Source organism: Pelecanus crispus, chromosome 5 (genome assembly GCF_030463565.1).
Source record: "Pelecanus crispus isolate bPelCri1 chromosome 5, bPelCri1.pri, whole genome shotgun sequence".
Taxonomy (NCBI): Eukaryota; Metazoa; Chordata; class Aves; order Pelecaniformes; family Pelecanidae; genus Pelecanus; species Pelecanus crispus.
The window spans coordinates 63,483,098-63,510,741 of record NC_134647.1 but is presented as its reverse complement, the minus strand read 5'-3'; the positions used below and the strand labels follow the sequence as shown (position 1 = coordinate 63,510,741).

At 45.3% G+C, this 27,644-nt stretch overlaps 1 protein-coding gene across 1 annotated transcript in view; it reads right to left on the bottom strand.

The window, feature by feature from the left end:
* The window catches only part of DOCK7 (dedicator of cytokinesis 7), a 110,870-nt gene extending 93,047 nt beyond the window's left edge, over positions 1-17,823 (bottom strand). Inside the window, exons 1-2 of the mRNA XM_075711218.1 lie at positions 17,786-17,823; positions 7,617-7,722 (exon numbers count right to left, since the gene is read on the bottom strand). Coding sequence (XP_075567333.1) covers positions 7,617-7,722; positions 17,786-17,823 — 144 coding nt within the window. The remainder of the gene's footprint in view (positions 1-7,616; positions 7,723-17,785) is intronic.
* Positions 17,824-27,644: the final 9,821 nt, after the last annotated feature.

The following is a 27,644-nucleotide window of genomic DNA, read 5'->3' as shown; positions in this document are numbered from 1 at the left end:
CAAAAATGGTCATCACTGGATCCAAATTCTAAGAATCACATATTCGTCTACTACCATCACTGCATTTCAGAAAACCCCTACCCCTAATTTCATATGCCTAATGACTGGTGAGCACAGAGAACTCTTGCATTTAATTTTCTGGCTGCATTTATAATACACGGAAATATTCAAATGAACCAAGGAGATTCCTAGGCAATCTCTGCTTTTCATCAACCACAGACAGCTACCAACCCTCAACAAGGATGACGCCTCCCCAGCCATAAAGTGCAGTCATAATCTCCACATACACGCGTACTGCCTCTGGAATGTAGTTCCCTATCTCCTGCTCTGCTCTAGCTCTTATTATTTCTTTTGTGGGGAGTTTTGAAAGATGTAATTACTATAGAGAAAAGCTGATAAAAGTCCTTCATTTCAAATCGTAAATGTGCCTCGAAAATTTCTGGAAGTATTCTCTGTTAAGACAAAAAATGTTTCAGAAACAGTCTGAAGCCTCCATTTTTAAGATCCGAGAATATTTGGTATTAAGTTCTGGATTCTTTTTACAGACAAGCCTAATGATCTGTAATGTGTGTCAAATTCATGTAATATCACAATGCTTGAAATGGAAAAAGTCGCTAATGAAAGGAATATTTGTAAATATACTTACCTAGAGAGGGATCCTACATAGAACAAGTAACAGCGACTCACAAAACCAGTGAGATGTTTTATGTACAAATATTGCTAGGTTATTTGCTATTATAACTGGATGCTAATGTAAGAAGCCATTTGGGTATGGAAATATTAATAATAATCAGAGATTAATTAGTTATCTGGGAATACTAAAGCAATTTCTTACCAAATCCAGAAAGACATGATTTATGCCTCCAAGCCTGGGTAAGAAGAATGACAGTATCTTCTTTGATGACTAAGAATCATGTAATTTCACCAAGAGAGTATTTCAAGAACACAAAGACTTTGATACAGAAAACGCAAGTGCTGAGACTGATCTGAAAGAGCCACCCTCTGATAAACTGCGCCAAAACTGAGTGCACAGAGACTTGAGACAAAGAAAACATCAAAGCTCCATTATTAAAGAAATGAAAAAGCTAAACAGTTTGACCAGAGACTCTAAAAAAATCACAGACTTCCCACTTTTGGCAGAAACACTACATCAGATCAGTGGAGATGGATCCCTCCAGACCCTTAGGGTTCACACAGGCAAACCATGGTGGCTCTGAACTGTGCAAGCTGAATCGTCGTAACCACAAATACGCATGCTCTTCTGAGTGGAAAATACTTGGCACAGTCACATCTCAATTATCAGTGGGCAATTTATCCAGGGTATGGATTAACCAGGAGACGCATGAAGATGCCAGAGCTGGCGTGACGTGGAGCTGCCTATGTTATTGGCTCAGGAGCAGCACCAGAGGACAGCTGAAGTGGTTTATGTACCTGCCCAGGTGAAAAAATTACTGTGTCTGCCACATTCACAGGGAGCAAAGCTTCACCTAACAAACCACAGAAGTCCGAGCCAGCTTCGGGCGCAGACAGTCCCACTGTCTCAGCTCTGTGCACCTGAGCAGCCCTGCCTGGAGATGCCAGCACCCAGCCAACCCCTGCAGTGGCACAGCCGTCGTGGAGTAAGGTTCAGCCCGTAGACCAAAGCTCTGGGGACCACAGTGGACCTCCAGCCTCAAGTCTCCTTGCCTGCTGTTCAGAGCTGGCTCTGCAGAGCCACCCAAGTGCCTCTGCACAATGACAGCATTGGCCAGGCCAGTGCAAAACCTGGGTGCATCCACCCAACCCTGCTAGCCCAGATGACAGGGACATGGGTCTTATTCAAATTAGCTTACCACTAAAAAGGCTAACAATGTATTTAAGCTGCCTTATGACTGCAAAACGCTGCAAGTGCATATATACAAAGGAACTGTTGCAGCAGCACATCTACACCTTACATGCTCACGTGTCCTCTGACATAGACTTACTCCTTCATGCACTCTCACAGCCAGTACTAAAGCACACTCCGCCTGCTCTCCTGAGCCTTCACAGGCGAGCGGCAGCGAGACAGCCAAGAAGGAGAAAGCAGCTGCAATTTAGCATCGTGAAGCAGTGGTCTTCCAATCCACTGCTGCTTGCTGGGACCATGGCAGCTTTAGCGTGAAAGACTGCAAGCAGACCAACAGGGACTTAGACTGAATATTTTTACATTGCGATTTGAATCCAGTATTAAGAACTTCTTGCAGTTTAGGGTATTAGCAGCATTTCCACTAAACATCAGTTTGTTTATGCATTTTATTCCTGAAAAAATGTGTCGCAACTAACTTTAATAAACAATGAGTAGGATTTAATGGCATTTTTAGATTCTGAGTATTTATTAACAGCCCTGTCATGAATGCTTCATTTAAGTAACTGGATTTACTTGGTATAATAACATTTAGTTAAGATTAGTTATCTCTGCTAACATATAAACTGTTTAAGTTATTGCAGATAAATGAGACTCAGCAACCTTTCAATGGATACCAGACTCACCAACTTAACATAAAAAATGCTTGTGACCTCTGCAACAGCACTCACTACTGATTTTAGAAATAGAATGTAGCAGTTTTAATTTACTAAAGAAAGCGCCTGCACCAGAGCAGAGTTAAGTGTGAGTAATCCCTAATGGGAGGAGGCAGGGAAGAGGATGTGGATGCCTCTCCTATCCTCCCCTGTCTGATGAGGATAGACCATTCAGTAACGCAGGGCAAAACCTCCAGGAAATACATATAATGGGAGTCACTATTAAGCCTTAATCAGCTTTGAGAGAGCATTAAGACTTGGCTCGTTTTCCTTTTAATTTTAGTGATTTTGGTGATAAAATTACTTGGCTCTGAACATTTCAAAACACCCTTTACTATACCACATAGGATACTGTCATGTTTTCCCTTGCAGTGTTTTCCATTCATTTGCACAAATTATTTTTTCTTCTTCTTTTAAATGATGCTAAAATAAACAATGAAAATAAATAAAATAAACAATGAAAAAGGAACCTATATTCTCTTAGTGAATAATTAGATACTATCTTTGAATACACAACCAAAGTCTGACATCCAATAAATCCAAGACAAAGCTTCAATTAGCCCAGATAATGCCCATAAACCCGGCAGTGCTTTACAAAGATATGTAAATGTCAGCACCTTTATTTTACATGGAGAAAATAGAGCACTGAGAGCAGACATAGTCAGATCACATCATGTCCAAGAATCCAGACCCCTTTATTCCCAGACTAATTAGCATCTCTTATAACAGTGTTCCTCCTCCTATGAACATTCAACTGTGCTGTAACATACACCAACAGACAGGAGATATTACCCCTAATCCTTTGGAAACAGCTGTGATTTTTCTGTAAAACAACTGCATATGCAGTCATTCTGCTTATTTGCAAGTTCAGTGAAATGCTGCTCTTCTAATTAAAATATACCTCTAAAGATTAAAAATAAAATTAAGAAAATTATCTTTTCTTAGGGAAAAAAAAATCAAGTTTTGGACAACAACCAAAAACATTTCAATGAGACTATCTTTGGCACTCAAAAGTGAAGTATTCAGAAATCCAAGCTTTTATAAGTCTTTATCTAATTTGAAAAATATAAATATTGTTAAGCAACAAACGTTGCTGAATGTAGAACAAGACACAGAAACAGCTGGGCTACAATCAAAGAGAGGTCCAGATACCTCATGATTATCTTCTGTCCTTTGATAACATCATCTGCCCTCATAAAAGGACAGCACATACAGGGGAAGAAGAACAGACTATGAGTCCATTTGCACATACAAACCTAAACTCTGCTCCTCCTACACCAAAGCAGCATAACAAGCACCCATTAAACAGCAAACCGAGGCATGCACACCAAGATTCAGAGAAAGCTTTGGGTCGCTTCAAACAGTGACTCACGCTAATCTCTGACAAACCACAATCCAGCTTCACCCAGGTAAAACTACTGCAGAAATCCAGAGAGAGGATTCAGGCCTCTGCCACGCCGCAGCATGCAGCAATAAGCAGAAATGACCGGCGCAACAGAGGGTGAGCACACAGTTAACAAGCACCATAGCACAAGGAGTTGTTCAACAGAAAAAAACAAACTTGGAAAGAGAAGAAGTGGTTAGTCAGGAGTGATTATAATAGCCCATAGTAAACAGTCCGGTTCACCAATAAACAAAGCAAATACCCCCTCCTGCAAGATGCTGGGGAATACTGAAAGGAAGTGCAAGCTCTCTGCTTTCAGTACATTCAATCAGTGATTTTGGTGGTGAGACGCCCCAGCTCACATGAGGGAATATTGAACCTCTCGATGCACTGAAGATGAGCACAGCACGTGGCTTACAACCCAGAACACAAACAGCAAGGTGCAAACACACACTCACTTTACCAGTGGATTTAGAGAGACTTGCAAAAGTAAGTGCAAAAAATGAAATCTCCATCTAACTCTAAGACCTTACCAACTCCTGTTTCTCAGTAACAAACTGTCAGTGCCTTCTGTTCTGGATTTCAGAAATAAAAGCTCAGTGCTGCAAGGACTGCATCCTGTGTGGAGTCCCAATTCAGCACATTAGGTTATACAGGAAAAGCCTCTGAAGGCTTTGGACCTGTATCTGTGGTTTGACGAATGTGCAATTAAAATCAGCTGCTCCTAAAGTGGCAGAAGGGTGGAGGCTGACAATAATAAACCACAAGCTCCTCTACAGTCATTTGAAAGCAGTGTCTTCTCCCCAGCTCTACCAGATACTAAATTAGAAACAGTTCTGGCAGCATTATGTCTGCTGCTCATGAAGCAAAAGGGAAGAGACTTGCTAAAATTCAGCTGACAGGTTTTTGCATTTATCCTAGATTCAACCACATGCAAGTCTGTTGAGTGTGTAAAGTCCCTGCACTGGCTTCAGTCAACAAGAAACAAAAGGCCCAACTAAGCACAGTTCTGAGGGCCCTTCATTCACAAAAGCACACGTTTCTCCATAAAAACATCTCCATTGGACTGCATGTGGTAAGACTCTCAGATGAATTACCATAAGCAGCTACTGTTGGCAACTGTCAACAAAGAATCAGAGCTGACCTTATCTGGATCATAACTATCTATGGAAGTGCTCAACACGATGAGCAAGATGCACTGCATAGGAGAGACCACATCTGCATTATCATTAAAAGTCCTCCAGTTCCATGCTGCACATTCAACAGTGCAACTTGTTGCCATTGCGGAGATACTCACATGAAACTCAATCACACAGCATTATTAAAATATCCATACATTTTAGCATAAATTTCCTATTTAAACCCACACTATGCACCCTACTCTAGGCTTTCAAACCAGTATGACTACAAAAAACTGCCATGCAGATTCAGAACCTTCTATTTCTTGTCTGTAAAACTGTAATGACACACAAACTTCTGAACTTTTCCAGAGCAAATAGCTATTTCAGCTTCACAGCAGTAATGCTTTCTCTCTGCATAATGTTTGTTATCAAACCAGGACAGGCAGGCACAGCAGATTTTGACGGATGCCTAAGGGAGAGAAATTAACGCAAAATTCAGTACAAGTGAACCTCTGTCTTATTATGCAGCCTCAGGATACAGACTCATGACTTCACTAAATATACTTTTCCTACAAACTATCACTCCATGTTAATCATGCTTCTGAAGAGCACCTCTGCTCAGCACAGAATTTACTATGACAAACTAGAAGCTTATCACATCAACTATCACGCAATCCAGTTTGATAGGAAAGGCTCAGAGCCTGCTTCCAGTTACCACAACCTTTTCCAGTATTTTTATGGATTCTTGCATATATTTACTAGAAAACACAACAGCAACAGCATAATGAGAGATATCAGAACTGAAGACAGGGCTGACAATACTGTGACCAACAAATCTGATCCTGCGTTAAGAATTATATGTGAAGATCAACAGGCCTGAAGCTTTGAGCATGCACACTTTGATGATGGTAGAATAGAAAAACCTCAGAAAAAGGAAGAAAAAGCAGAAGAGACAATTCAGAGCAAAAGGAAGTGATACAAGGAAAAACAGTTATCAAAAATATGGCCGGCTGAGGAGCAGCCTGAAGAGGTACGTAGAAGAGATCTTGCTTTATGACAGCAATGGGGAGCAGAAAGGCAATTCAGCCAACTTGTTCCAAGATGAAACCACATGTTAGACAAGTGAGGCACAGAATGCTGTGGGATGGATGTCCAATGGGACCTTCAAAACTAGGTGTCTATTCCTCATCTATCCATTGCTGCAGGGAAGTGGATTCAATGACCAGTGTACACCGCTAATAGCAGGGGTCCCTCCCTGTTGCCTAATACTGGATTATGCAAAAGACCATACAGAACTGCCAAGTCAGGGCTTTGCATTATCATTCCACACCCCTACAGAGATTGCTGAGATAAAGCATTAGCCCTGGACACACCGCTCTCATTAACTCCTCCTCCTTCGTGCTCACTCACCATTAAAGCTGGGCACACAGCTGACAAAGCCAGCCTTCTGGTCTCCTTGTACTCACACAGCTGATGCAGAGAGAAATGACAGGAATTCCAGCCCTCTTCAATCCCCAGTGACTCTGGCACAGCCAGCTCTCCTGAAAGATGAACTTTCAGCCTGCAGCAAAGTCATTCTTCTAAGCTAGGGGTCAGCTTAGTCTTGGACATCCCTTTTGAGATGATACTAGCTGCAGGGACGCATTTGTGCTCTGTATGGGAAAGCTTTAACACATTATGTTGGACACACACCAGTACACGAACTGAGGAAATTCTACAGGACGCTACTCCAAAACAAGAGAAGAATTCTTGCAAACTCAGAACACTTGCACAGACTATCAAATTCAGGGCACATTTCCAGTACTGCCTGACCTAATCAACCCTCTTTGAAGAAAACAAGATGCTGTAACATTTGTTTTCTAAGTTGACTGCTGCAAAAGAAACTGCTATGACCCGAAGCAACAATCTGAATCAAAGGAACACTTCCAAAAATACAGTTCCAGCCTGAAAAAGTTTGCTGAACTCTTGAAATTTTTATCACCACACTGAAAAAATTTTGAAGGTTGCTGGTAGGCCATGCAAGAAAATCTGACTTCAGAAAGGGTGATTCTGACAACATGGCCTGCATTTCAGCTGCTCCTGAAAGTGGACTGTAAACTTGTAAGTAAATACACATTCCTGAGGAATAACCACATTCAATTTTCACAATAACATTTAAAATACCTCTGAAGAGTAGACAAGCCACTGTGGCCCCACTCTCAAGAGTGACAAGAAACACAAGAAAGGCTACCTGAAGTGCATGAGCTTGCAAAGAACTCTTCATGGGGAGAACCACACATGCACGTGGAATTTAATGCCCAGTCCAGGCTGTTCTAGGATAAAACAACTAACATCTGGTCAAGGAAGCCCCTTGTCCTACAAAGATTCTACAGAAATACAAACTTCCAGTCACACCAACTGCTTTGCAAGATAGAGACCTCCAACATTAGCGGGTTTTGCATGGAATTATTTTCCTTGGTGTTATCAGGGCTGCTTAGGTCAACAACCTGTCAGCACTGCAATTTCTTTCCAAATGGTAATCAAAATAACTATGCACACCTTCTTCAGTCTTCCACGTTCCAAGCGTTACTTACACTTGTATGATGAGAGACGCTGCCTCCAATATTGAGGTTTTTGAGAAGCTGGGGAGACCCTCCATACTGCCCTGAGATCTGCTTCCTGACTTCAGCAGCTACAGTTCTGAAACGAGACAGGGACAACATTATCTCTGTAAAAGAATTACAATGAAGATGATATATCAAATACGCTTTACACTGCTGTTGGAATGAAACCAAATACTTAGTGTGCTGGTTGGAATAACAGTGTCATTGGCTAGTGAGAACAGACCTTGTATACTAAATTCCCAGAGAATCACAAAGTTCTCACAAGGCTGCATACACACATCCTTAACAGCAATTACATTTTTTTTCCTTTTGTGAACTGCTCTTTTGTGCACATCTGTGGCAATAAAATGCATGTGACACCAAGCACAAATAACTTGTTCCCAGCAGGCTCTTTCCAGTTCCTACCCAGGAAAGCTCTCCTCCAGTCCTCTCCGCACCCCTCAGCAGTTCCAAGCCTGGTCACACATCTGCTCCTGTGCTCTGCTCTCTCATTTTCATCCCTTGCCTATTTTTGTTTTTTGCAGCCACAGAGATGAGGACCAGCAGCCACTTTCCACCCAACAGCCAACCCCTTCAACACCCAGCTCAGGGACAGAAAAGCAGTCCCACGCAGGGTGGGTTGAAATGTCTAGGGAACAACACACAGGAAACAACCAACCGGGTCAGAACAAAAAACTGTTTCCCCGTTCACGTAGGAAAGGTAACAGTGGGACTATGGTGACTAGCAGAGGGGACGTGCAACGCGCTGGCTAGCAGGACACGATGCCTTATGGTCTCTGCCAGAGAGAAATCCCACCACTGGGCAACTTCTCTCACCAGGAAGGAAAAACATAGATCAATCCTTCCATGCCTTGAGGGTAAAATCCACACTGTGCCCCTCTGGGGTTTTCTACTTTCCCCAATAAGCCAACATTGTCACTGGTAAGCCTGAAAACACTAGAGTTAAGTAAACCCACCAAGGGAACATGACAGCAAAGGAACAGCACGTCAGAGACGGAAATGCCGATAGTCAAAGACTGTCTTAACGAACAGCCACGGGTCAAGCCCTAACACAACCATCCACAGCGCTCCATCTTGTAACCCAGCAGTACACTGCCGCTCACCTCGGCAGTAGAACTGGGATAGCCAAGTTTTTGAGTATGGTGGAAATGGTTTTGTTTCAAAAGCAAACCAGAAGCCGAGATTCTTTCCACAAAAAAACGTTTTGCTGAAAAGCTGCTGACTACCCCAGTCTACATGGCCTTACCAACACAAGAGTGCTCTTCTCCAGGAGTCAATGACCAATTTATTAGTGACAAACCCACTCCCAACTGTCATTCACCACATCGCAGCACTGCAGTCCACTCTGTTTCCCAGAACAAAGCCCCAGCTCCAAAGGAATGCTAACTGGTGCATAAGACAGATGAAGAGGCTGCAAGGACACCGGTGATTTTTTTTTCTGCTGTATCAGCGATCTTTGTGGAAACAGCGTCATTGCCAGCAGACTCGCTCCTGATCTCACTCAAGGGAACATGCTGTGTATCATCAGCATGGTGCACGAGCTGCTAAAATCCTGTCAAGCAAAGATGGTTAAACCTCCCCTGAGCAAAACCTGGACATCAGGGTGGGCTCCTAGCTTCAGGACTGCTGTGGCAGTGAACGCTGGTAGGCAGGAATGGGGGCAGGTGGAAGCAACTGATGTCAATGGAAGACAAGGGAACTCTAAAAGGGAACTAGCTGGGACAACCGAGCCCACCATGGAGAGCAGATGTTTCCTCAGGCCAGAGGATGGGAGTAAGATTAGCTAGAGGAAGCATTATTTTGTCTTTTAAAAAAGTGGACTGCAGAAGGGAAAAAAAAAAAATTGTGTATTCTGGCTGCAAGAAGTCATTTGCTTCATGTTTGCCTTTATCCACAGGAGACTATGTTTTCACTTCTGGAGGGTGGCTTCTGAAAGCAGACCAAACAGCTCCTGCTGGGGACGGACAACATTCAGGCTGTCTAATCGCCCTCAGAAGAATCATCTTCCTTGCTCCCACCATGTGCATGCATACACTCACAGATACGCACACATGAGAACAAACCATGCATGCTGCTAGCATTTATAGGAAAATTTGGAATGTATTAAAATGGCTGCTTGGCATGGAAAACACCACGCATCTGTGGCTGACGAGATTTAAAAGCTTGCCCCCGGGTTGCAGACGATCTCTGCTTTAAACCCGATCTCTTACTCGGTGTGTGTACTGTGTAATTCCTGACGATATGCAGAAGAGAGCCCTTCACCGCATGGCTGGCAGGAAAAATCAGAACCCACATTTCACCATGCAGCACAACACAGGAAAAACTAAGAATCTTTCCCCATTTTCAAGGGACATACATTGTTTCCAGATGGAAAGTATAGCCAGAGGAGGAAACCCATCCTCAGCTGTGAAACCACAGCCCATGCCTAGCCACGTTACTCAGCGCTGCTCCTCTCGCATGCGGTGGCTCCTTATGAACCTGAGACATGCTTTGTGATAGACTCCAGAGGGGTTCTCAGTCCCTTCTCCTTCTGCGTGTTGGCCTCAGCTGGGCAGCTCTGCAGGGGCTGGGAGCTGTGCTGTATTTGGAGCACAGCCTGTCAATACACCCTTAACTTTAGCTACAATTGTGCTTTACCCCAATCTGAAGTAGAAACAAGCTCGGCTGCAATTAGAGCATTGCTTAGGGGCACTGTAAGTTTGCATGGATACTATCACACTGCCCGACATCATTCCCGCTGAAAAGGTCATCTGATGCAACAGGGGAAGAAACACGGTAAAACAAAAGGGTGACACTGATCAGCATAGCTTCTGACCATGTGCTGACCATCAATGGCTGCTCCATGCTCCTGCCCCATTAATAACCTCACTGGGTATTAAAAATTCCCCTAAAGCATGATCACAGAAAGTCAGAACTGAACAACATCCAATTGGTTTGACCAAGACACCATCGTTACTTTAAAGTCTTAAGTGGTCCTACCTCTCTAGCTTTCACAATTTCCAATCAAACCTCTCCCCACATGAAGTAGCTGGCTACCATCTAGACCTCAAAATTCCTGAGTGGAGTCTGCAAGACTTACTACTACTTACTCCAAGCCTGCAGTCTAATCCACAGCTGTTGTTGGCTACCTTTCTGTATCACTGCATTCACAAATGGATCAAACGCCATTTCCCCTACTGGAAAGCATCATGCTTTGGACATTTAGAAACCGTCTTCTAATGTAATCTGATCACCAAGTGTATTTATGGGTAATCTATACCCATTTGGTTTGGTGCCAACATCATCAGTTAGGCTCAATAGCCCTCCTCTCACTCCTTCCTACTTGCAAGGTATTCACAAAAATTAGTCCTACGCCTCCCAGACTTCCTTCTGCAAGGCTAAGCAAGGTCATATCCTGCAACTGGCTTTCTGCTCCCTTGATCACCCTGATGGCTTCAGATAAGGCCTGACCAGGGCTTTGTAGAACCAAACGAGTATTTTCCTATTTAGAAAACACCTCAGCTGACTACTTTTAGGTCTGCTTTCTCACTGCTTCATCACAGAGGTTCACAGTTTCCCTAAAACTGATAATACACTTGCCTTCTCCTCCCCCATTTCCAAAAGCTGTTTGCCCATGACAAATGCCATCTATTCAAGACTAGTATGTTCATGTTATATTATAACCCTGAACACTATTTCTAAGGAGAAGCTATGCTTCCTAAACCAACTTAGGTTAAAAAGTGTATTACACCAAACCCAACCAGAAAAGAGAAATAAATCTCAAAACAGTCTCCAAATGGAAAAAAAAAAAAAAAAATTTTGGCAGAAAAGCCATTAAAGCTCTTGATAATTAAAAGGACAAATAAAAAACTGCCTCTTTAATAACTATCTTATATTGAACATGTAACCTGGGATCGTTAGACAAACATTCCAGTTAATTACAGCCCACGGCCTCATGAATGTATGTTTAAAGTACCTCTTCCCTAGTCACTTCCTTTCTGACCTTTCTTCACTCGTTAATTATTGTGTGTGCATGTGGTTCACACAGAAAAAAAAAAAAAAGACAAAGGAGAAGAAAAAAAATCCCCTTGGAACTGGCTTCTAAAGCAAAACAAGACCAGTCATTCTCAAAATACTCTGAGCTGCAAATAACAAAATGAAACCATTTGTTTGCACTTCCATGTTTCTTTACTACACACAAAAATAATTGGTTGCTATGCGGCCCACTGGGTCAAACCCAAAAATTGTTCCTTTTTTTTTTTTGGCTTAAGAAGCATACTGGAAACATCAGTTCTTCTTTTTGCCTTCCCAACAAAAGGCTCACCAAGACCTGTCCAGTTACGCCAAGCAAGGTTATGGACTCTTCCATTTCACAGAAAAGGTGGGTGAGGATACAGTCATCCAGATCATCTGCTGCAGTCATTTGAGGAAGTCTCTCTTTTCCATAGCCCTCCCGATTTTGAAAGAGCAATGCAAATTGTTTCTCCCCATCCCGCTAATTAGAAAACAGTTACTCCTGCCTGTTCTTCATCTTGTGTGTCATGTGCAGTGACTCTACATTCAGTAAGCCTTTGCCTCTTGAGAAAGTCAGCCTGGCACAGCGAGGCATCTGTGCCAATCCACAGCAACGCTGCTTGTTCTCTCTCTGCAGCAGAGAAAATTGTGTTTACATAGTTTACTTTTTAAAGTGAAAGCATCCTTCTTTGTTGAGCTGGCTCACTTGCATACAACTCTGCACATGGCTGGAGGCATCTATCCTACTTTAAGTCAGTATGCCTGGGTTTGAATTCCCAAAGCCAAATGGCACTGGCCAGTTGCATCTGTCTCGCCACTGCAGTTGAGATGACCTGTCCCTCTGTCTCTACGTGCTCTGCCTGGGCTCTCCTGCCTGCGGAACAGACGGCTCCATCCAGGCTTGAACCACGGTGTGAGTCACCAGGTATGCATCGCGGTGGATGAGGGAACCTTCTGGAGGGGGAGCTCTGGCCTTGAGCTACCCCGCCAGTTCAGCAGTACCCTGGATGCAGCCCTCCTCCTGAACCCGAGGTCCTGTTTCCTTCAGAGTGAACTCTTTCCCCTTTGAGTGAAATGGGTTTGATTTACAACCCGAAGCTGAGGAAATACCCAGCCTGATCCTGACTGCCGCGGGGTAAGTGTGGGTTCTTAAATTAACACGGAAGATGAGCAACAACATGTTCCCTTTTTCCTTACCATTGATTAAAACAGAAAACACCATACAACCTACCTGTGGTGCTCTTCTGATAATATTTGATTATTAAGGCTGAAAGCGTCACCCCTAGGCTACAGCAAAGGGAATGAGCTCCCAAGATACCTTACTGTGAAAATCACCACAGGACTGGGTTCTTCAGGAGAGATCAAAGTCACATCTCACGTTAAAAAAACCCAACCAAACAAGGAAGCCTTGTACAGAGAAGCAGCTTTGTAGTGGAGCCCTGGAGATGAACTGTTCTCCCTGCCCTCTCGCTTGCTTTAAGCAGTCAGAGATTTTCTCAGGCTTCCCAGAGCACTGCCAACTCCCGCATGAGACATCCACAACAGCTGAGCAGGGGCAGACAACATGACTTTTGGAGAAGAGAAAAAAGCTCCTCTGAAGCTTCTGTTAAAATACTTTCAATTATCCATGATAGTGTTTTGACAATGCAAATGGCATCTGGATGTGGGAAGAGAATAAACTGCGATGAATACCCTGCTGCGACCACTACATTTCTGGCCTGATTCGGTGCTTGTGGAAGCCAGTGACAGCTTTGCTATCCACTTCAGTGGGTGCAGGTTTCACACCATCCCTGTTTACCCTGAGGCAGGGCAAAGGCGGCTGTCAGTCTCCCTGACACATCGTTCAGGCAATGTAAAAGGGCTCTAAATGAACACAAATGTAAATTTAGTCTTCCCAAGTCACCTTTTACAGTACCCCATCAGTGTAAAGGGAGCTTCAGCAGAAATAAGATGCTAGCTCTAAATGTAGTGAACAGAAGTGTTTTTTCCTCGATTCAAAACCATAAAGACAACAAGCTGTGATTACTCCAGAAAGCTGTCCATATACAATGTAAGAGCCCTGGATGATGGGGAATTTCCAAATCACTGAATGTCTGAGAGCAGGGTCACCCCCTTTCAGCCAGGGCTCTGCTAAAGATACCCCCAGCCCCAGACAGCAGTGCTTCACGGCACCATGAGGTTCCCGTTCATATAGAAGCACCTCAGAAGAAAGGGCTGGACCCATGAGGGTGAAAACAATTTTCCCCAGACTCCATCAAGAGCTGGGGACAAGAAAACTGAAAATTCTCAGCACGAGAGTAAAGACCAGTGGTAAAGAATCACACTCTGGGCTTTCTGTGACACTGAAATGCACAGCAAAACGGAGGGTAAGGCAGGTATGTTATTCCAAATCAGAAGGATCCTCTTTAATTGTGGGAGCAGTAAAGGAAGAGCAAAACTCTTTCCAAGGAAAGACACTTTCAAAATGATGATGGTCTGACCAAAGAAGCAGTTCTGGATTCCCTAGATAACCCAATCTCAGGATGGTCCAAGAGCAATGACAAGGCACCAAGACAGGGGCTCACATGAAAGGCTACATGAGTTTGCCTGAACTGTGTATGTTGCGTGATGTTTAAAGGGTGATTTTTTTCTTTTTCTGTATTTGAACTGTAAAAAACTTGCATACTTTTTCTTCTGCCTGCCCCTGGAAAGCCTGGAGTGCTGCGATACAAGACGTTTCAATTACTGCAACATTCAGGAACTCAGAACTGACCTTTCTGGTGGTGGGACTTCCACATCCTATTTCTGTCAAGCAGCCCCATACCCACAAAACGTACTGGGATAATGCAAGCAGGAATCAAGCGCAGCCAGGCGAAGGGGTCAGTGCTCAGTGGGGACAGCGCAGCACAACCCCAGAGAGGCCAGACGCGGCACTCAGCTTGGTCAGTACTGAACACCCAGCCCTGCTGAGAGTGAACAGGCAGCTTAGCTGGTTCCTCCAGAATAACGTATTGACTGGTTTTTATTGTATATTATTATTTATTTTTTATTTTATTTTTTATCTCTGCCGGTGTGGATCCTGCCTTCCACTAACTCTTCTCTAGTCCCCCAAACACCATATGAGCTGAACAGGGGTACTAAACAGAAGTACATCTGTTCCTACACTGGGATGGAAACAATAGCGTACAAGCAGCTACAGAAGTATTATGATGCTGCAGAAGGACATGTTCCAATACAGTTTAACAAAAAATTGATTACCAATATATTTACAATTAAAAATTAAAAATTTCAGGCCAGATTTCAGGTATTATTAACCCACTATAGTAAGTTTAATTCAGGAGTTTCTTTTGATGGAGTCAAGAAGACTTAGTAAGTACATGTGATGACCAAAGTTCAGGCTAAAAATCTGTTCTAGTTTGAAGCCTTCCAACAAAAATGCAGCATGACCTAGTCAGAAAGATACCTTGTAACAGACAGTCTTGAAAAAATATTTTGAAACTGCTGTAGCAGTCACTGATAGCTGCTACCCCTAATATTTAAAGATTCCAGCAGTAATAAACAGACACCACATGGCAGTGGAGTTCTATATGTACCCTTGAGGTGCACCGCACTGGTTGAAGAAAGCACAGGCAGTAAATCAGGGCCGTGAAGACCACATCTGTGGTCTTTCTAAGAAACAGAACTGCTCATCTCACATTTCTTTTTCTACCACTACTGTAATAAGCAGCTTAGAAGCTTGCATCTGTTTGGTAGGTAGGCCTTAAAGTAATTTACCTTCATGGATCTGAATTACATCCCATTTGCATCACACGCTATCAGGCAAACCAAGAGCAGCATGGCTATTTCCTGTGAATAGGACAAATGCTATGTCTACCTCGATGAGTAAGCCAAACCGGAGGGCAGAGTGTGAAAATGTGATGGATCTATTCTTCTTTAAACAATGGAACCAGGGAGGGCTTCCAGCAACCACCAACACAGCTCTTGGGACTTCCGTATCCTCTGAAAGAGTAACATTCAGAGCAGCATACTCTGTGTCAGCATGAGAAGGGCTACAGCTCAGTCTGGGCACCTCTGGGTACATCAGCTTCTTCTGCCCACAAGTTTTTGCCTTCACATGCACTGGATGTGCAGCCCAGGAACCAGGAACTTTAGATTTCTCAGAAGACAACACTACAATATGGGAAATCCCAGAGAGAAATACAGAAGTCTTATAAATAACTGTAAAAGAAAGAGTTGGAGATGCAACAGCCCTGCTCCAGGAGGAGCTGACCTCATTGCAGACCACCTGGGTCCTTCTGCAGGCACAGCCTACACGAACAGTAAACTCCTCAAGTGACCCTGACGTGTCGAAGAGACCACTTCTGCCTGCACGCACACACACACGCGCGCCGCTGCCATTTGGCTGGTTTGAAAACACATCGACCGGATTAGATGAAAAGGTACACAAGGGCGGCACATCTGTGCTAGTGCCTGATGAACTTACTGCACTGAGCTAGTGCCTGATGCAGGCAGAAACATGAGCACCCACAGTGGTCACCCCAGGGCCATTTTATTTAACTTCCTGCCAGGGGTGCAGAACTCTTACGCTCCTACTTCTAGTACTTGTCTCGCATGTGACTATTTCTATGACTACAATCAAGAACCAGGAAAAACGGTCTGGCAGCAAACCCAGCTCTCTCCGTTCCCGGAACCTCGATGTGTCACATTAACCTTTGGCTGGTGCACATCAAAGTTTGCAGAGAACCATGAGAGTTTTCACTCCGTCTTCAGATCCTGAGTGGGGTGGGATTGATGCCACCCCTCTACTTCCTACCTAGGCTTTTCCTTTGACCTCCTTTTTGTGTCCATGACCGTTCTCAATCACAGCCTCCATAACAGGAACTAATTGTACCTACATTTTTCTCATTCAATGGCATGAAAATGACAGTACTTTCCACAGCCTCCTGAATAGCACCAGCAAAACTGATGGTTCCCACTCTCACTCTGCTGCTAGTTACAGCTAGGAGGGGTACCACGGCCACCAAAGGCTATCTGGTCAGACCTGCAAACAAGCAAACTCCGGTTCCCACCTGGAACTGCATGCCTAGCCTGGAATATAAATCTGCAGAAACTTGGTATTAGCAGATAATTTCCTATAAATATTCCTCTTTAAAACAAAACAAAACAAAAACTTTGTAAAATACAGGGACGTTTAACACTTGAAGAATCAAATAGCTTTGCACGTCCAAGGAGCTGTGCTAACATTAACCAGCTGCTTATCACGCACAAAAGGAATGGAACTATTTTCTCCATTTTGCAGGCAGCAACGAAGCGAGCAGGCAGGTTTGCTGCTCCCAGGTACGGGGTGCAGCGCCCGGACAGGGCTCTGGCCGCCCGTCCCCGGCGCTCCCCGCCGCAGGCAGCGGAGGGAAGGCGACCTCGGCGCACAGCGGCCGGGGGCAGCCTCGGGGGCAGCCTCGGGGGCAGCCTCGGGGCAGGCTCCGGGGCAGGTTCGGGGGCAGGTTCGGGGGCAGGCTCGGGGGCAGGCTCGGGGGCAGGCTCGGGGGCAGGCTCCGGGGCAGGTTCGGGGGTAGGCTCCGGGGCAGGTTCGGGGCAGGCTCCGGGGCAGGCTCCGGCAGGAAAACACTGGCCGCGCTGCCGGGAGCGCCGGGCCGCCCATTGTGCGGCGAGAAGGGACTGCACAATGTGCCCGGCCGGCCTTTGTTCACAGGCAGCCCAACCGAACGGCTCTTTTCCTCCTTTTTTTTTTTCCTCCCCCCCTTCCCGAGGGAAGCGGCACCGCGCGAGGCGGGCACGGCGCACACGCACGGCCGCGTCCCCCACCCCTTTGTTGCAGAGGGGGGGGAACCGCAGCCCCGCGGCGCCGGCCTGGGCGGACCCTGCCCGGCGGCCCGGCCGGGGGCTGCTCACGGCAGGCCCAGCGCGACGGCTCGGACCCGGCGCGGCCCGGCCCGCCGCCGCGCGGGCGCCCTGTCAGCAGCCCGAAGGCCGGGAGGGCGGCGGGCGCCCGCGGGCCGCGCCGGGCCCGTTCGCCCCCCCAGGGCGCGGCGGCGGGCCCACCCCTCCGCGCCGGCCGGGCCCGGCAGCCCGCCCCTCCCCACGTCCGGCGCCGGGGGCCGGGACCGGGCGCGCCCCCCCCCCGCCGCTGCGCTCCGCGGCCGCGCTACCTGCTGATCTTCTGGGCGAAGGCGCGGCGCTCGGCCATGGCCGCGCTGCGGGGCTCCGCGCGGCCGCTCCTCAGCGCTGGCGGAGCCGGGGAGCCGGGAGCGGGCGCCGTAATGCTCCGCGGAGGCGCGCACCCGCGCGGCGCGGCCGGCCCAGCTCCCACCCTCGGCGCTCGCCGCGCCCGCCCGCCTCCTCCCCCTTCCCGGGCAGGGGCCGCTCCTCGCAGACATACGGCAGGGCGGGCGGCCGCGGCGAGGAGTGGCCGTCGCCGTTCCCCTGCCCAGCCCCGGTGCCGGGCCCTCGGCCCTTGGGGCGGGCTGGGGCAGCCGCTCCGGGACCCGCACCAGCAGCGACCCGGCCTCCATCCCGCGGGGCTCGGACAGGCTTCACCGAGCGCGTCCTGTCATTGCCGGGGTGCAGCCTGAACGCGCCTTCGGTTCAGCTCGCCTTCACTGCCGCGGTGCCGCTTTATTCCCATTTAAAAACGGAGTGCGTTGGGGTTATGACTTGCAATAATGAAGATCCACTCGTGGTTAGGGAAAATGGCTCTTCACCCGGCTCGCACCAGCCAGCATCTCACCCCGGTGTCGGGCGAGACCTGCAGAGTTCGACCGGAGGGTGTGGGCAGCGGGGGCCTCGGCTCAGAACCGCGGCCCGGGTCTCGTACGTGCTAGCCCTTGGAAGAACCTCGCTGGGGCTGCTCCACAGCTCCAGGCTGCCGCAGGTCTGCATGGCATGGCCGGGTCCCTTGGCCACCCATACCCCTACCCAGCATGGCACCGAGGGACGCCCGTGACTACCATGCTCCCGGACGCTCTATGTGCCTGCAGGGACGAGACTGGGCTCTCGGTCTATCATACCTTGTAGGGTACCAACTTTTCCTTCAGAAAGGCTAAATATCCTCCCGAATGGTGATTTAGAAGATGGCTGGAATAGTGTAACAACCATCTTTCCATCCCAACAGGTCATTGCTACCAGTCCCTCCATAAATGTGTGGTATTTGAGGTGGTCATCCTAATGGGAAGAGGAGGTAGAGGGTGGGGAGGTAAAAAAAAAACTATTCTGGGACTTCAAAAAAAGATTGAGCCTAGAACACATTCTAACAGATAATTCAAAGTCAGTGTTACATGACATATGCTGTGCATTAATCTAAACCAGAGAGCTATTAATAGTAATCCAGGAAGCGTCCAAAAGTAGCGAGTGTTAATTCATCCGATTCCATCTGTTTGCATTGTGTGAATGTTTCTAGCACATCGCGACTGCAATCTGAGTATACCAATTTTTCCACTAGCAGAAGCCACTGATTTCCAGCTGCATATAATTATGCTGCTTTTCTGTTTGCATGTGTTTACACAGGGAATGTCAGGCCCCGAAATCTGCAAATATATACATATGTGAGTAATCCCACTGGAGTTAATCAGACTCTGTGCATATATAAAGTGAATCCCATGTGGATAAGATTGTGGCCCGCTACAGAAATGTGCTGTCATGCGTTACACAGATGCACGCACACACATGCACACAGATGGAGATAGTGCAAAGCAAAGACCTATTGTATGCCACTGAGAAAGGGCACTGAGAAAGAGGAGGAGAGAAAATATCCCACAAACATCTGCCAAGACAAAGACTTTTGCTCTTGAATTACCGCCTGCGTGTGGAATTGCACACAGGATAAGTCCATCACACGGAGTGGACAAGACAAGCCAATGAGCTATTTACCTTCTTACACCCTCATGAGTCGTCTCTTCCAGCCCAAACCATTCTACAATTCTATGATCTGAATAAATTCTCGTACATCGTCTCTGTGCTTACGACAACAGACCTAAGCATGAGGGACCACCAGAAATGTTTCCTCCTTCCCATCCCCCATCTCGTATGGAATTTCCTTTCCAAAACGGCATCAGTTTGAGAGGCAGGAGGGCTAATTTAGTCCTGCCTTAAGGGAAAATGTCACTGCCTAACTCTTTTATACCGAAACTGGGAATCCCGCATTTCTGAAAAGGGAAATTCTTACTGCTGCCAGAAGGTACAAAGAACAGTCTGGCCCCAAAGCCCTGATATACAGAGCACAGAGTATCCAAGGTCAATCAAGAGACCTCTTGGATTTCAGATTTCGTTTTCCCCTCCTGTCAGTTACTATAACCGACAGAAGAACTTGATTAATTTGCGGGACACGTAAAGTTGGCTCAGTATAATCCCCAAAAGCTTATTTAAAAGCCTTCTACAACTGGTTTGTTATCATGGGCTGTTTAAAGACGAAGGGTACACTTTAAAAGGCAGTAATGACACAGGCAACTTTATGTCTCTCCCTGATGAGCAGGAATGGCTTACCTTGAAACAGCCACCCAGCACCCATACTGCCTGCCTCACTCCACACCGGCATCCGAGCTGTATGTCAGCTGCTTCCTACACCTCCAAAGTCTATAGCACAAGGGCTTCAGGTAACTAGTTGCTGAGTTTTGATGTCACCTTTGCTCATCTGTCAGTGCCCTGCTCTTCACTGACTTTTTCTGCGGCACAGAGCCTGGTCAGATGAGCTCTGGCAGGCTTGATTCCAGCTGTCCACCCACCTCTGCACTGGAGGCAACTGACGGAAGGGCAGTCGGATGAGATGTGCCTGACAGATGTGCTCTGACATCTGAAACTGCGAGGAAGGAAAGTCTGTGCATGGATACCAGCATTTGAAACTGCTAGCTGGGGTGGGGACACACATCCTGCTCTGCCACCCTTGCCAGAGAGGCCACAGCCTCACTGGAAGAGCAGGACAATAACTGAGAGCAATCAAGCTCTAAGCTAATGCAATAGTCTCTCCTTGACAGTGAAGGGCCTTTGCACTAATTGCAGATCATCACTGCAGTACGCTACAAAGCTAAAACGGAGCAGGGGACAGGAGCCCACCTCTTTATGAATGGTTTGTTATTCATGTTGTTGAAGCATATAAATGTACAGAAGTATCAACAGAGATGAAAAAAACCCCTAACTCCACCCTATCTAATGTGGAACATCTATGTACAAAAATAAAAAAATAGACATATTTTCAGTTCAAAGATACAAAATGGATATAAAATAGATCATTATCAAATACAGTATATGTTATGTGGTCTGAATGGGAGGGTATTGCTTTGCAGATAAACAAGCTTTCTTCATATAGTTGGTCTAAATATGAACAAAATCCCTCAATTCATTTAAGAGTCAACATCAACAAGTGAATTTCAGAAAAATAACAGAAAGATTCCTCATTACTTTTCAGGTAGTAACAGCCCAGCAAAAGTCTACAAAGTTGGTGCCAATGACTTGAACTAGTAAGAGATCACTGAGGGTGGTAGAAATGTACACACGACCTTGTAAAGAAAAGCAAGAGCTTCTGTAGATTGACTAAATTTTGCAGTGCGTGGAGCATTAACCAAATGAAGTCAAGCAAAAAGTGAAGAAATGTGAGGAAAAAAAATGCAGTCTTTTACCATTATAAATCTAATAACACCAAACACTAAAATTCATGGTATCAACAAATCCTGCCTCCATATCGCTGGCAAGTCAGTATGATTGATACTGTGGTGTCGCTGTATTATTTCGAGTACTAAGGTGAGTGCTGCCACTGACAGGCACTGTGAGTCACATAACCTTTCTGCCTCTTGTTTTCTTATCTTAAAAGTCAAGAGAATTAATTGAAGGAAATGTTTTGTCTGAAGAAACAAACTCATGCTTTGCAAAGAGGAGAGTGTGACCAATTGGATACAAGAGACCTGTTACATAGAATTTCAGTCTGCAAAAAAAAATCTCTCCAGGCATCTTTTTAGGACCTAGCAGCTTCCTCTAATTCAAAAACAACTGTCGTGTGGCAAATTTTACCTGCAGTAGAAAACTGAACTATTTTCTTTTAAATTAGGGTGAAATTGTATGCAATTGATGATATATTTGGAGTGTTAGGCTGCTTATTTTTCATAAAGTTGTTTGTGCATAGGTATTGTCCTCAAGGGTAACTGGTATGTCAGAATGAGGGTGAAGACACATCCAGACTAACTTCAGTGGAGGGACTGTTTACACTGCAATTAATACCTCCATATACAGCCCAACTTAATTTAAATTAATGTTTGGGTAGAGGTTACATAGTTCTAGCAGGCAATTTGAAACCTGGAACTTTACCAGCATTATGAGGATACTGAATAGTTACTCTGCCTCAACACATTGTAATTCTTCAGCAAATAAGGAACCTATGTTGTTGTGCACCAGATTCCAACGGTAGAATGCCTCAGCCTTTGAAAGACATCACTACCTCCAAAAACCAGTTAGCCCATGTATGCAGCCATCAGCAATAAGCAGCTGCTGCTTCAGGTAAGTGGTCTCTGAGAAGCTGAGGGGTGATCCTCACTTGTCCTGGGTGCATTAGTACTCCACCAGGACAAAGACTGAGCATATGCTAAACTGGGCGTTGAGGGGCACTGTGAAAGGTGATGGGTCTCCACCACAGCTGTTGTGTTTCCCTTCTAGTTACCTTGCTGATTTGAGGGCTGACGGAAAAGCCCAGCAATTTATCAAAACGTGGACTGTCATGTTGAAAGTCACCTTTTATTCTTCTCTGATAAACCATGTAACAAAAAGGTGAGGAATGAAGAGCTGAGTCTACATCTGCAAGCTGTACTTGGGCTAAGCACCTATCTAAAGTTCATGGCGTAGACATAGTGCTCTATTAACACACATGGATCCATGAAACAACATCTCTCACACTGAAGGGGTGTGAATGAAGAAGCATTTCAATCAATTCACTAGGGTACCTGTCCATAAACCACATGCATCCTTTAAAATACATGACTAAAATGCTTTTTTATTAAGAATTAATTTTACTTGGTTATAATCACATTTAGTAAATGCAACCGGCAAACACAGATGTAACTCATTGAGCCTGATTAATTGTACGATTAGGCCCTGCACAAGAAAAATCCTTTGGACTGTAGTCATAAAACATTTTGCAAAAAGTGAACCGATCCTGTGTCTTGTTTGTTAGCTGTCTGTTTACTCAGTCCATTGCTTCCTTGTTCTTCTTACGTAAACTTCCTCAAAGCAAACACACTACAAACATTTTCCACTGAAAATGTGTCCAACATAATTCAATAAACAATGTAGTAAATAAGGGACTGCAAATTCAGAGAGCCATCTGCTGGCAGCTAAGTGAAACGAATTGAATTCAGTAAGGGCCAAATTTTCTCTGCCTCTTTGCAAATAATTTCTTTAAAGGTAAGGACACTACACATGGGTAATGTAAACTGTACAAGCACAATTATCTTCTCAAGACATGTATGGCAAGAGTGAAGATCCTGGTGTTCTCAGAGTAAGAAGGAGCAGCCTCGTTTGCCCAGTGCCCAGATTCTGCAGGGCGAATGAGAAACTAGGAGAGTAAAGAAGGAGCTAGGACTCTCTGAGTGCCTGCAGCCTTCACTGTATCCCTCACATCCATGTTATTTCTTTTATAGATGACTCAAGCCGGGCATAGCAAAAGCTAATGACAGCTGAGCTGGAAGTAGAGCCAAGGTGCCCTGAGTACAGCATTTCAAAGACCATTTTTATAGGGAATGGCATTCTTCATCCCAGGCATCAGAAGATCACAAGGGATCCTCACAGCAAGGAAGGGAGGTATTTTGTAGCTCTGGATACCAAATCAAATCATATCAACTACCACATGAAGCAAAACGGCTGTGTAAAACATTCTGCCTAGAGCAAAATTTCCCAGCCTGTGAGCCTGACCCACAGGAGGATCATGCTTTCTCTCCAAGGGAGAAGCACAGCAGTTCCAGGCACCAGTGCTATTTGAAGACGGGGGAAGCAGCAGTGGTGTCCTCCCTTTCTCTTGGACTTACCTCCACTATTTTAGGTGGAGCAGCTGGGTAGACCAGCAGACACTGTGGCAGGAATGGGAGCCAGACTCATACTTCTACAGCAGGAAAAGTTCCTCTTGAGGGAGAAATGGAAATTTGAATTCTCAACTGCACTAGCCTTTCTGCAGCCTTCTTCATATGGCAGTATTTGATGTCTTCTTCATTTTTGCCTTTATTCTTTGTCTCCTGGCACTATTACTTTGAGATTTCTTAATTTTAGTAGATGGGTTCATGAACTTAAATCTCCTCAGATAAGGACTTGCAGTCTTCCCAACTGAGCTTCCATTAATTTCTGCTTAGTTTATGTTTCTATCCTGAACATAGCTTTCAATCTCTCCCAGTTTAATACTCTGTAAATGCCACTGATGTGCTCTTTATTTCCTCTTCCAGATATTTAACTAAGATCTTAAATTAAGGGTAGCCCTGGCACAGATTCTTACAGGTATCTTACTGGAGCCTCCTCTTCCCTAATCCTGGGATAGAGTAAGAAAATCTGGGTTTGGATGGGGTGAGTGGTATGAGCAGAAGCATACTGACTCAATCAATGGAAATAAACACCTCAAAAGCCATCAGCAATCTAGTGAGGGGGTATGCTCACACTGTCCCTTTCATCCTGCATTACTGCTTGAAAGGATGGTGCACAAATTGCTGCCACAATGGCTTCCCCAGGCAGATTGACATACCAGGTACATGACAGCAGATTCACACTTGGGTAGATAGGTGAGTCTAGTCTAGAGAAGGACCTCGGGGCCACCCTCAGCAGACAGCATAGTGAGAGCCTGTGCATGCAGGTGGGAACAAGAAGCGACCTGGGAGATTCCTTTGTTCCCTGAAAGGATCCCTCAAGCATATGTGCTTCTTTGTTGCTTTACAGCGCGCATGCATTGACTATTAACCTTGAAGATCCCAACTGCTTTGCGAAACCCATGATGTCCTGGAGTAATGGGTTTGCTTCAGAGACAAAATAGTTGCCATAGCTTTTAGTTTTTAATCAATAATGCTTCTCATCTTTAGAAAGCTCTGTATCATTTATCTAACCATTCTATTTCCAGCAGTGTTGCTAAGCACAAGCAACCCTTCCACAAGCACATCTGAGGTTTTCTGTTCTTAAATGGGTGGGAGCAACCTTGTTGTAATCTATTTTAACAAGTAGTTCTGTGAGCAGCAGAATTAACATAGCCTGGATTCCAGTGTTCTCCTATTCCAGGGTCTCTCTTTACCTGACCAGCTATTTCCACAAAAACTGGAGGTATTTAGTAGCTCTGAGGCTCTGCAAACTTGATTAAATTGCAGAGCAGTTTCAAAATTTCCAGAGGGAAACAGATCACAGATGGCTTACTTCCCTAGGAAATGAAACTAAAAATAAATGAGGAAAAACTCCCTTCTCTATAGCTCCTTGACCCAAGGTCTGCTCTGTTTAGACAACAGACAAACGGGTGTTTTGGAAAGCACATACTATTGGCCAAATGTTTAATGGGGTTTTCCAAATATATTGCAGATTATTGATGAATGCTTAGATGACTTCCCAGAGGCAATCTAGTAGGCTAGTGGCAGATACGGGAGTAGAAGCTTTATTCCCCTGACTGTCCAGGGTTATCCTACCATTCTGCAGTACTTGGTGGGTAAATGTTGTGTAATCATGGTATCTCTAAGATCTGTAAAGCAGAGAGAATATTCTCTAATGTTTAGTCTTCTTGATGCTGCCTCTTGGTGTTACCCACTTGGTTTACCTATTAAAAAAAGCAAAGACAAATTATATGTTCCATGAACACAGATTTTAAATATTTCCTTACTAGTACCATATCCATTTAGCACAAATAGAGCTCAAAGATGGTTTGCATGGCCTTTATGCCATTAAAATGTTGGAAGTGTAAACTCTGTGACATTTGTTAGAAGTTTGTTAAATGCGGTATGTTCTCTCCCACTCCCTCTGCAAATCTTTCCTACAGAAATAGGAATTAGTGAATGTGAAGAAAACTCTCTCTTTACAGATAGTTATTTATGGTTGCCTGAGTAATTATTTTGCAATCAAAGCTTTGTTTTGCATGATCCGACTGATGCAAAAAGCAGAAAATAAATATCTTCATTCTCATAACCTGATTGCCTGAGGGATTTACAATGTATATCCAGATGGCATATTGTGTGGCCTATCAAATCAGGGCATGGTTATTAAATTTCAGAGCAAGAAGGTGCAGGCAACTAATTTCAGGCAAGGGAATAGCCATTTCATTTGATCAGCTGAATAATTCTTTGTTCAACATTTAGCCAAATCCAAGCCACGTTAGCTACTCAGCTCTCAATATTCGAGACTATATGCAAACAGGCAAGTACATTCATCTTTGTCTTTGAGAATGAAAGCAAAGATGAAACTTTAAAGAACTATTATTCCTAAAACAGGTCATAAAATTCTGAAGGCAGGAGGCCTGTTTCCTTCTGCACTGACAGATTACCCTTTATTGTGGGGCCACAGTCTTTCGTGAGTTTAGTTCAAAGAGCAACATGGTTTTTATTTTTACATCTTTATTTTTGCTTGGAATATAAAGATGTATATGGTGTGTGTGCCACTTTCTGCATATTTCCAGCTTTGAAAAGGAACAGTGACTACCTGTGACAATTCTTCACGATTTTTAAAAGTTTATCATGGTAGTGTTATTACTATAACTCTGCTATACAGAGATGCTTGCTGCTAGAGTCTGAAGGATTCCTAAAAGACATGAGGGTTGTGATCACTAATTTATAGGAACACAGAAATGAAGTGCTGTTAGCAAGGGCCAGCAGTGAGCTGAAAGGCAGGGGAAGGATTAGAAAGGTCATCTCCTACATCCCCGCTTCAAGTCAATAGCTAGACCTTTGAAACAAGACGTTGTCTGCTTTGCATATAAATACCTAAGATCCTCTTTACTGATCGACCCTGCTACGTGAAATATATTATATCCAAGAGATTACGTAACACAACCCAACATGAAATACATGAAACATCTATTGTTGGTATTTGTACTGAAGCTTAATTTTAGATCATGTGCTATGGTATCTGCTGATTATGTAAAATTAAACTCAGTCTGATCATCTTTGACCAGCAGAAGGCAGTAAAATCACAAAATGGAAAAAACCACCTAACTTTCTTCATGAACCAAACTTGCGCTGTTGAGTCCCAAGTACATGGAGAATGCAGTGACAACCTCTATCAGACGTTGAGCAGTAATGCCAGTTCCAGTCAGTCAACAAATTTAAGTCACATCCTTCCCAAATTCGGCACTTTTTTTTTTTAACCCTTGGCTCCTGATATAGCTAATGATTTAAGACAAACAGATTAACAAAGAACCTACTTTACAAAAGACTAAAAAAAACCCAAAAAAGCCCCTCAGCATGTCCAGCCTAGGAGAGTGAGAGGAGATGCAGTTTGTCGGATGTACTTTTAGAAAAGAAATAAAGCAGCAAGTTGAACTGGAAAACACTGCTGGCATGTGAACAAACACGTATGTTTGTTTAGGCTGGGGATTTAGTATTACCCGTCTCCAGAGAATTTGGAGATTTTGGAACCATTTTGCTGTAATGGAGTCAAAAGTCACAAATTTAAAAAAAAACAAAACCCAAACCAAACCAACAAAAACCCAAAACACCTTGAAACGACAGCTGGAGACCCCGTGAGGGGCAGCGCGCTGCGGCCGCCGCTGATGGCGGGGCCGAGGCCTAACGGCGCGGCCGGCCTTCCCGCGCGAGGCCTCCGGCCTCCCGCCCCCCGCCCTGCGCCCGCCCTTCCGCGGGCTCGTCTCCAGCCGCAGCCCGGCCCGCCCGGGGAAACCTGCCCGCCTCGGCCCGGCCCGGCCCCCGCCTTCCTCCTCAGCCCGCCCCACCGCCTCCCGCTGCGCCCCCTCCTCCCGCCTCCGCAGGCGGCGGCGAGAAGCCGCTGTCCCGCCGGACTACAGCTCCCAGCATGAACCGCGCGGGGTCGCCGCCGGGCCCGGCTCCCTCCCGCAGCCGCGCCCGCCGG